Source organism: Macrobrachium nipponense, chromosome 6 (assembly GCF_015104395.2).
Source record: "Macrobrachium nipponense isolate FS-2020 chromosome 6, ASM1510439v2, whole genome shotgun sequence".
Taxonomy (NCBI): domain Eukaryota; kingdom Metazoa; phylum Arthropoda; class Malacostraca; order Decapoda; family Palaemonidae; genus Macrobrachium; species Macrobrachium nipponense.
This window is the reverse complement of record NC_061108.1, coordinates 63,279,853-63,291,784: the sequence shown is the minus strand read 5'-3', so window position 1 is coordinate 63,291,784 and position 11,932 is coordinate 63,279,853. Positions and strand designations below refer to the sequence as shown.

Genomic DNA, 11,932 nt, shown 5'->3' with positions numbered 1-11,932 from the left:
ATATAATATATAATTATTATATATATGTTACGGACTCCGAGATCTCAGAGACAATGTTACGGCCTCTGAGGGAGGTCCGCTTCAGGTTCGATATGAAATAATAAAAAAAAAAAACTTATCAACACAAACAGTTGAAACTGGGGATACGAATATAGAAAGAAACACTAACACAACAAAGGTTTATTTACAAGCTTACTAACAAAGGTAAATGCAGAATGGTATCTCCTATTTACATAAAAAGACAGAATCTTACACTGCATGAACTGGGGGAAACAGTGAGGTAATAAGAATACTTGCTAAACAGTTTGGCACTTCGTAGAGGTAGCTTCGTAAATGTAGATCGGCGATTGAGGACGTCCTCTTGACTCCGAATTGCAGAAACTAATCTTCTTGGAAGGCTGGAATTCCCCTACACCTGTAACAGGACCTTTTCTTCTCTGAAGTCTGTTCGATGTCGAGATAACACGGTAGACCACACCTGAAGACGACTAGACCAATATCCAACCAACTCTCGAACAACTTTTCTTCTTGATTGATGCTTCGTTGGTTCCTTCGTCTCTAGTTTCTCTCTGACGATCACTGCTGCTGATCTCTCACTGATAATCTGATCGGTGGCTCTTACTAACTGGTGATCTCTCTCTCTTTTACAATCTCTTCCTTCTACGACCACTCTCTTCTACGATCACTCCTCTCCAAAGTTCGTTCGTCGTATTTATACGGCACCCTGGGGGGCGGAGCCTACGGCGAACGTCACCGACTCCAGGATTTCTAGAACTTCTTAGATGAATCTAGACGAGGTATTGCATCAGAAATCGCGGCGTTTCTCACGTCTCGATGAGATCCACAACACTCCTGCTGATTCTAGAACCATCATGATGACAGGTACCTCCAACACACTGCGCTAACGCCTCCTTGCTGCCGAACTTCTCGAAAATGCGTTCTCCTTTCCTTTAACTTTTTTTGCCATGAAGCAATTACCATCACAATATATATAGATATATATATATATATATATATATATATATATATAGTATATATGATATGTAAATTATATAATGAGATTCTAGATCTTGGTTCTTCTATTTTAAAAGGTAGCAATGGATCATGCATCTAAGGCAACTGGCAATATCCAACATCCATTTCCTCTCACTCCAACACTAACACCCCTCCCCCCTCTCTCTCTCATCTCTCTCTCTTCTCTTCTCTCGCTCTCTCTCTCTCTCTCTCTCTCTCACTCTCTTGCCGGTTCCTTCTCTCTCTTCAATCTCTCTCTGCATCCTCTCTCTCTCTCTCTCCAACCAACACACCTCATTCCATTACCTAAGGCAATCAAAATCAAGGACAATGTTGAAACTTGCCAAAAAATATTACTTTTATTTAAGAGCAAAGAATTAGCTAAATAAACTCAGGTTCTTAACAAAAAGATTAAATGAAATGTTAAACTCAAAGTCCAAATAACTCAGATAACCCTCGGTAAATAAATCAAATAACTAACATTAGGCATAGTCAGTACACCAATTAAGTCACCATATTCAATTCCCCTTTCTCAGATCAGTTCCCCTTTCTCCAGAACCTCCTATTAAAAGACAGGAGAGCACCTCAATAAACACAAGATTAAAATCAAAAGATCACATGAAATAGAACATCTTTGAAATAAATATTCAAATACAGTCAAGCCACATTTTTGGCCAAAAATAAATATGCTTACCCATTCAACACAGTATTCACAACACTTCTCTCAAAAATACTTTTGCAGAAGCCATCTTGGCTTCTGCCACCTCTCTTGTACAGATCTCCCCATCTTGTCTACATTACACTCTCATATGTAGGGCATATGTAGGGAAAAGCTTTCACACACGAACGAACTCACACACATTGTCCACACCCAGGAACTGCCTGTATCCAGTTTCAGAAGTCCCCTCTGCATCAAGCGCCCATAGTGATAAGACAGGCACTGATCTGCTAAGACAGCAATTTTGATATTACGCCACCCAAAAGATACATCAGCATTCCTAAGCTTGTCACCTCGGGCACTCTTGTCTCTAAGGGAAGTTAAATGATGACTTCTACATTCTAAGAAATGTCACAGCACATCACCTCACAATGGTATCTGAAACCTATTGTCTTAATACATTCCTCTTTTATGTAGCAGATGCTTGGCCACCCAGAATGCTAGCACCTGCCTAGCCATAGCTCACATAAAACAGCTTTTACATATAAAACACGTTGATTGGCTCATTAAACACCATAATAAAAAATAACTGCTCGTGTTTAGCAGTACAATGTCCATCACACATTATCTTCAACAGTCTGTATCCGGGCAATAATAGCAGTTGAATGTAGAAATATTTCATCTTGAATTCTCGATTCTCCCGTGTGTCTGCAATTGGAACTGCACTGACTCGTGAAACACGCTGTAGAAAGGCAAAACGTCTCCCCTTGGAAGACAACTGACGACTCCCGTAGGCCAAAAGCGCCGTAAAACCCTGTAGAATCGTAGAAACTCTCGCATGTGGGCAACATCAGCAACATACACATCTGCAGTAGTTGATGGACGTCTTGCTGAAGGTGTAGGGGAACGATGTTTATGGTGGTTCAATATGTCAGTCATGTCATCGGTCAATTAAAGAAGAATTAACCCTAGACATATATCTGTCAAATGATGACCTCAAAAATTCCAGGAAATACTAACTGAACGTTTCCCATTTAATCACCACTAATATGACCACTGAACTAATTTCTAACTACAACTCATGAAGGAACTTCATAGGATCGCTAAATCACAAATCACCATTATAACCCTGTAAAGAAAATATCAAATTCTCCAACTTAATTCTCCAATAATATAAAAAAAGAAAGCTTGCCAACCCCATATATACATTAGCACACCCCACCCCAGACTCACAGAAACTCTACGGACTACTGTCATCACATTTAAACTCACCAATTCTCACAAGAGTTAAAAAAAAAGAAAGACAAATGAGCCCCCCCAAAAAGGTAACAGAACCAGCCCCAAATTATCACAAAAAATGTTCTCTCAAGCTCTGATATTACAGTAACCCACAAAATCAGTAAGAACTCTTTACTGTCTAACAGCAAAACCCTTTTAATGTTTATATAATTAACCTCCATGAAATATAATGTTGAACACCCCTTCATCTAATTCACATATCCCAACAAATCATATCTCCTGTCCAAAACAGAAATGCTATTTAAAGCTTAACCCCATTTACATCTCTTGTAGGAAAAGAAAAAAAAGAAAAAAATAATAACGATAATAATAAGTGAACTTTTTCCTTTACAGTACACACATAATACATATAATATACATAATCCAACATTTTCCCCCATAAACGCAATATGTATCGTTACGGAATTTGCTACTGCAACAATTCTCATCGGCCAGAAACGACTGGAAAAAACCCCCTTACATAGATCTCCGTGGAATGCCATAGTCAACATCTCCCAGAATAGTGCAAATCTCCGAGTAATCAACTCCAAAGGGAAAAGGTCAGCAACCGGACTCATCACAGCATTATCAGCAAAAATCCACCTGTGAACACCTCAGGTGCTTCGAACGGCACTATAGATTTGTCTAGTCAAACTTGCAACCTCAGAAAACCATTATTTTCCAAAAATTCTATACTAACACCATATAAGCACATTTCACAGAATTATCTCCAGGATATCACTAAGGTGCCCCCCCCAAAAAAAATTTTTCTTAAAGACATAACTTCCCCATGATACTCCCCCAAGTATATAAAACAAGTTATCAATTATCCGGGATGTAAACCACAATTATATGCCGCCAAAAATAACCACTGGTGAATATAAAAAATGCAACATCTCCATAGGGACTCTTAAAACTGCAACACAGTAATGCCACTCGCCTCCATTAGTCACAACACCAAAGGTACCCCAATACCCCCTCTGTGGCTCGCAAAACATATCACCACCAAAAATTATAACCAACCAAAAAATTCACCACCAAAGATTAATGCCACACATATATCACCATAATAATAATACCACTCCGGCGATAAAAATATACCCTTCTATTCCACCAATAATCACATATGGAATAAAAACAAGTCACCAAAAAATATTATTACACCTCCAAAAAGGGTAATAAAAAAAAATGAAACTCCGTCCCCGAAAAAATGCACTCAAAGCATCTAGCTGATACACTTGAAAATATCGCCACTTATCTCCTCTTACAAAGGTTTCCATTTGCACCAAAATAACTGCAAAAATAATTGAACTAAACATAGCTCTTACCACCAAAAATATTCTCTTGTGTACTGTTATAACATTTGTGATAATCATAGTCAACCAAACTTGTAGTGAAATACGGTACAATAAATCAAACAAAGCAAAAAATAAACTCCATGATCTTTTTGAACTTGCTGGATTTGTTTATGTTTGTGATTTTTGTTTTTTATGTTTATGGTACAACAATTGATATTTTCATTAAAAAGATATGCACAGTACAGTACTGACGTACAAGATAAAGAGAGAGAGAGAGAGAGAGAGAGAGAGAGATCTATTCTGTTATGACTTCAGCACAAAACTATATATATTTCGTGAATGAATTGTACAATTGTGATAAAAAAATTATTTGCTGTATTAATCACAGTACCATACTGTCATATTAATAATTTATAAATACAGCAAAAAACTGTAGTTAAAGTGTATCTTTGTCTTTTGTTTACGCTCTGAGAATTAGCTGATGATGCTCATTACCGAAAGAATTATTTAGGAAAATAACTTTTAATTTTGTACATAAAAGTTTGTGGTACAATCATTCACATTTCATTGAGAGAGAGAGAGAGAGAATTTTATGTCGTCACAGAAAAATTGCTACAATACTGAAGGTTGTAAGTTGCTTACGTAAGAAATTCGGATGAATATTTAATATTTTTATGGTGATTACATCAATACAGTACACGTAAATGGATTCTGTGAGTGAAATAATATGTTACAGATATTTTACTGTGTTTTCTCTTTAAAATACTATATGTATGCTGAGAGAGAGAGAGAGAGATCTTACAGACCTTACAGCTCGTTCGGGTTGCACCGGGTCCCTCAGTGTGAGACACCAGAGAATTGTTAATGCATCTTCCGGTATATTTTGCATCTTCCAATCTTGGATGGTCTGGGGTGCAGCTTAGATATTTGTTGAGCTTACTCTTAAACACATCTACGCTCACTCCTGATATATTCCTCAGATGAGCTGGCAACACATTGAATAGACGCTGCATTATTGATGCTGGTGCGTAGTGTGTTGTCCTGTGTGCTTTCCTTAGTTTTCCTGGTGTAGTTTTGGGCACTATTAATCTACCTCTGCTTGCTCTTTCTTATATTTTTAGCTCCATGATGTTTTCGGCTATTCCTTCTATCTGTTTCCATGCCTTTCTAGACTATAATTTTAAGGATTGTAGTTTTCCCAGTAGTCAAGATCCTTAACTTCTATTCTAGCTGTAAATGAATTTTGTACACTCTCTATTTGTAGAATATCCTTTCGACAGTGTGGGTACCATATCATATTGCAATATTCAAGTGGACTATGTACATACGTTTTATAAAGCATAATCATGTGTTCGGCTTCTTTTGTTTTGAAATGCCATAATAACATTCCCATTTTTGCTTTGCATTTTGCCAATAGTATTGCTATTTGTTTATTGCATAATATGTTCCTATCCAATATCACACCAAGGTCTTTAACTGCTTCCTTATTTGTGCTTCTTTATCCATAATTTATTGATTCAAATTTATCAGATTTAAATGCAATCCTATTTACCTCTGCCCATTCATATATTTTGTTTAGGTCTCTGTTGCGAGTTCCTATCTTCATCACAAGCAGTTTCTCTACGTATTCTTGTGTCATTGGCGAAACTATTCACTACAGTCCTTAACATTACTGTCTATGTCTGTAATCATAATAACAAACAGCAATGCAACTAACACTGTACCTTGCGGTGCACCGGGTATTACCTTAGCTTCATCTGATTTCTCATCGTTTGCAATCACTATCTATTTTCTGTTTTGCAAAAATTCTATTATCCATCTTCCTATTTTGTCCACAATATTATGTTTTCTAATTTTCTTTGCTAATATATTATGGTCTACCTTGTCAAAAGCTTTTGCAAAGTCTAGTTAAACCATATCTGTTTCTTTTTTGTTTATATTGTTGTATTCCCACAGTGGACTAACAGTTGGGTTTGTGTACTTTTTCCGGGTACAAAACCATGTTGTCCTATATTAAACAAATTATTTTTCATTAAATGTTTCATTATATTTTTCTTCATTACCCTTTCATACACTTTCATAATATGTGATATTAGGCTCTCAGGCCTATAATTACTTGCCTCTAGCCTTGATCCACTTTTGAAAGTAGGGGTAATATATGCTAATTTATGTTAATCATAAATCTTGCTTGTATCTACACTTTGTCTTAATAATATTGTGAGTAGCTTTGCGATAGAATGAACTACTTTCTTTAACCAAATGGCAGGGATGCCATCTAGTCCGGCTGCTGATCCATTTTTAATTTCATTAATAGCCTGCACAATATCAGCTTCATTATTATTTATGTCCGATAAATATTCACTATTTTCATATCTTATTTCTGTATCATTATCTTCATTATCAATTGTAGGTGTAAATTCTCTCATACCTTTCTGCTAGTATATGCATATTTCCTTGTTTTCATTCGTTAATCGCCCTTCATTTCTTAGAGGACCTATTTCTATTCTTCTTTTATTCATCTTTTTCGCATATGAGTACAATAGTTTGGGGCTTTGCTTGATATTTTCTCGAGTCTTTTCTTCTAAGTCCCGGTTTTCATTTTTTTTGCAAGACCTTTTTTCCACTTCTGATTTTCTGGAATGATATCCTTCTGTCTCTTGGTATGCATGACTGATGTTTACTTTTCTTCTTCGGTATATACTTATCCACTATTTTCTCTATTGTTTTTTATAATATATCTGTATATACCTGTATATTATCACTTACGAATACGTTTTCCCAGTCTTTGTTTAATTCTCCATTTATTTATGACCATTTTATATTCCTGCTGTAAAAATTGTATTTTCCATATCCTTCCCACTTTTTCATCTGCTTATCTCTGTTTTCACTTGCTTCGGAACGAACTGTTAATTCTATGACATTATGGTCTGAAACACTCGTATTATACACTATATTTCTTTAACATAATTCAACTCATTCATAAATACTGGGTCTAAAATATTATCCTTTCTTGTTGGCAGGTGATTTATTTGCTGAATGTTGTTTTCTAGTAGCATATTTAATAGCTTTTCAAATTGTCTCATCTTCTGCACTGCTATTACTCTCTTTTTTTACATGTACTCGTTTAAATACAACCACAATTTCCTATTCGTTCTTTCCAATCTATGAAAGTGAAGTTAAAGTCTCTGGATAGGAGTATAGTCCAGTCTTTGTGATTTATACATATATCATCCAATTTTTCTATTATTGTGTCAAAATCTTTAGTATTGGGGGCTCTGTATATTACGATGTTCCCTAATTTTTCAGATTCAAATTCTACTGTTATTAATTCACATTCTGTGTTACTATATTTCTCACATATTTTTCCTTGATATATGTCTCTCCCATATATCACGGTTACCCCTTGATTCCTATTTTTTCTATAAGTTTGGAACCCCTTTATCTGATCATCATTACCAGTCTCTTGGGAATACCAGGTTTCACTTATATTCATTATATCTATATTTTCAGTTTGGGTTAGTTCTTCTAAGAACTCTATTTTTCTTTTTGAGTTGCTTCCAGAAATTCTGACATTAAAAAATCCAACTTTTCCAATACGTTTGATCTTCCATCTTCATATTTATTCATTTTGTGTATATGTCTGCATTTATCTCTGTATCTGCATCATCCCCTGGCATCGTATAAGCAGTGCTTGTTCCTTGCAATGTACCTAAGTGCTGATGCCTAAAATCTCAATGCTGACATTTCATAACGGTGATGGCTAGTTTCCTTCACCTCATGTTCTTTGTTCCTTTCTTTATTTGTTCATTTTTACTTTGATTTTTATTATTTATTTGATTTTGATTCATGGCTACAGGGTACATATATCTACATTTTTGGTTGAACTTGCATCCTTTTCCTTCTTTCAAGTTTTTGCATAATTTTGGATGTAGATCGCTGCATTCATCCTCATATCCGTCTAGGTATGCACATTTGCCATAAATCTCATAATTGTGACATATCTTGTGATGCTTGTAGTGACATCTGTCACCGAATCTGCAATTCCCTCTTTTCAAAAGGGTGCAGACTGTGTCTTTTTTTTTTTTTCATTGCTCTTTCCCATCGGTATGAAGATCTGGGTACAGTATCTTTGGGATTTTATTTTGTGTTGTCATGTCATAATTTATTTCATCCTATGTATGCTGCTCTATTGCCTCATATGTAGTATCTATGAGTATCTCTGCATCCATACTCTTGTCTTGTTCATTATTTTCATTATTTTTACTATCACTTCAGTCTTATTTTCTTCTTTTCCGTTTTCCTCTTTGTCCTCTACCTCATCTTCTCCATCATCTATTATTTGCACATTAAGTTTTGATTTAATAACATTATCTATCCATGTTAGACATGTTGAGCAAAATACTCTTGTGTCCTTATTTTTATTTTTCTTGGTTTCTGCACATTGAGGATGAGAGAGAGAGAGAGAGAGAGAGAGAGAGAGAGAGAGAGAGAGAGAGAGAGAGAGAGAGAGAGAGAGAGAGAGAGAGGCGGCAGAAGAATTTTTAATAAATTTATGGTAGATGGCAAGGGCTAACCACTATACGACGTAAACCAAGATCTTACTGTAGTAAATCAGTTTTTTATCATAAATGTATGTAATGTATGTAGTCACGAAAATACTAACATGGCGTAACAAACTTAGCATTCTGTTTGGAGTTACGTATGTGTCCCTTCGTTCTAAACTACCAACGTATTTTAGATATGCTCTACACAATAGTACAATCCTAAAATACGTACCTGTACAGTAATTATCATTTTAAAATCATTTAACTACACCGGAATATATCAATATACATAAAATGTAGGCACAGAATGATGCACAAACTTACGTAGGCCAAATGGAGGAATGAACAAACACAGAGAGTGAAACACAAGGTTTAGGCGAAGAAATCCTGACAATTGAGGTGTAAATGCATGTAAAAAAAAGAAGAATGTTTAGAATATCATTATGAAACATATGGTTATCATTATACAAAAGAATAGGAAGATAAATTCACTATAGGATAAGATATGAAACATTTTGAAAATTTACTTCAAGTTCACTATGAAGAATCTCTATGAAGAAGAGTCACAAAGGAAAGTGAAGACGCATTCTAAAAATTAGGCATGTTTACTATCAGTAATATTTAATCAACGTTTACAATAAGATAGTCCCCGATTATCGGCAGCCTTGGTTACCGATGATCCGGTTTTATGGTGCTTGTCTATCGATTTTTGGGGTCCATGCCCATAAGCACTCACTGCACCTTATCCTTATATATGAAGACTGACACTGAAATATTTTCTGTTTATTGTTTGGAATCATGATATCTTGGCACAAAATTAGAATAAAAATGATAAATAAAACAAATAATTTGGTTAAACACTGTATAACTATTCTGATACCAAGAAGTGTTCAAGCTTTGGTATTCACTTACTAGGTTTTCTCAATTGTCTCGAATTCCAGTATTTTATTTTTTCATGACCTTGATGTACATTTCCTTTTTATGTCATTTTTTGCATTCTTTTGTTAGTCATTTAAAAAAGGTTTTTTTTTCAGCTGGAAGGAGAAACTGGTGAAGATGAAGAGCGGGAGTCTTGTCTCTTTCCAAGCTCAGATCATTCAGATATTCACATAACTGACCATTCTCTAACTTCAGATTTCCTTATATACTCATCTGATGTAAGTTTGCTTATTATTTTATGCAATCCAGTTTTGTACTTAAGAGTTCCTGTTGTATTGCAATTGAACTTTTAATTGTACAGTTACTATATTTTCCCAGTTTTTAAGAAGCTCCAACCTCAAAGATGCACCCAAATTCTGACAGAAGCGGCGGCTAAGGTTGCATCACTTTCAGGATTTGAAGGCTTTATTTTGGTTGGTGTGCCTGTGTGCATTTGACTGTCTTAATGAACTGAAGTGCCATTGCTTCAACTGGCACAGCGTGTTATTGTGATTTTTTCAGTTAATTGATTTTAGAAATACTTATTTTTCCAACTTCATTCATTTTAGAAATACTTACTTTTCCAACTTCATTCATTTTGATATTTACTAAGCCTCCTGAAGTTGTCATACTAGTGAACTGAAAACTTGAACCTAGCAACGAATATGGTAAAAACTGCCCAGCTGTGTAGTAACAGACATTTTTTGGCTAACAGTGTCCCAGTAGAAGCAGATGGATGGGGCTACAGTTGTTGCAGCATTTTAAGAGCTTGTTATTATTGGATGTATGCACATCGAACCATTTTTAAAATCTATTAAGAATATGGAGTAATATCTTATTGCACATTTGCACTTGGTTAAAACACCAAAAGAACACCACATCCCAAATAGAACAAAGCACATTGTTATCATTGAATTTTATAAAAGCAACACACGAACATGATATGAATGTTTTTTTATTGTGATAGTCTTGGTATGATAAGGGTTAATGGTAAACACTTTGAACATATCGCAGTTTTATTTTTGTTAGCTAAGATGTTCCAATAAAGTCAGGGTCATCTGAGGAGAGGCAAAATACTGGTAATATTGATGTACAACATTTAGTTCCTACTTGTCCGTTGACCAGAAACTGCTGATAAGGGAGTGAATTTTTATGACTATTTTCTTGTTTTATATAACACTTTTGTTTATTTTACTATTTTAGTTAATTATGATTCATTCGCTTTATTTTGAGGTCGGATGCAGAAGTTCGGACTTATTAAAACATATAGTATCTTCTTTGCTGGGAAAGAAAGTAATTTCCTATTTTTTGTGTTATGATTTTACTTATTTTATCACAACCCATCACTTATTATATGTCTATGTGTGGTACTATATGCCCCTATGCTCACACAGTATTTTGTTTAACATACAGAAAATATATGGTTTATGGTTTTCTAATAATATATGCACTAATTGGAATCACAGATACGCATCACTCACTCCCCTTATTTCGTGAGTCTGCTAGACTGATGAGAGCTGTATCTAGGTTGCCAGTTTGTTTGCAGGGCACCATGTGCCATCGTTGTTCTGACCAGTTGTGTAACCCAACCCCATTAGTTTATGTATGGTCAGAAAGCCCCATGTGCCATCATTGTTCTAACCAGTTGTGTAACCACCCAACCCCATTGCTTTATGTATGGTCAGCTGGCCCCCCTTCTGGACAATGCTTAATGTGGTAATAGCAATAGTTAAGTCTTTCCTTGTGTCTACCAAGCAATCAACAACTTTTTCCTTAGCTCCCAAAAGTGGTTAATTTGGTTTTTCATTTGCACTTTATGTTTGTCCCAGGTTAACAATTTGCGCATAATTTACCATAGTCTGAGCAATACTGTGTCTACTTAGCAGTTCCTTTGTTGGGTGGAAGTCTGTTTGTGCCTTGTTACTACTGTGCCAGCCTTTGTAAGCACACAAGGTTTTCCTTGAAAAATTGTTGTGCATTGATCCCAACAACTTCACCTGAGGTATGTGTTTCTTCCATCTTTCTTTAAATCTTCTGCTGACAACACTTATGGACAACTAGTTGACAGACCATAAACCCAAGAGGGCTCCATGGGCATTCAGCCTGCAGAGAGAGACAGGTTTTAGGAAAAGGTGGTACTTAAACAGACAGTCCCCAGTTATTGGTGGACTCTGTTAATGGTGATCCAGTTTTATGGCGCTTGTTTAGCTCCATAAAATCGG

General features: G+C 35.5%; 1 protein-coding gene across 1 annotated transcript in view; it reads left to right on the top strand.

Moving 5' to 3' along the window:
- Positions 1 to 11,932, top strand: part of LOC135216338 (WD repeat-containing protein 19-like) — a 927,827-nt gene that overhangs the window by 431,792 nt on the left and 484,103 nt on the right. The window contains 1 exon segment of the mRNA XM_064251544.1: positions 9,827 to 9,949. Within this exon segment, the coding sequence (XP_064107614.1) occupies positions 9,827 to 9,949 (123 nt within the window).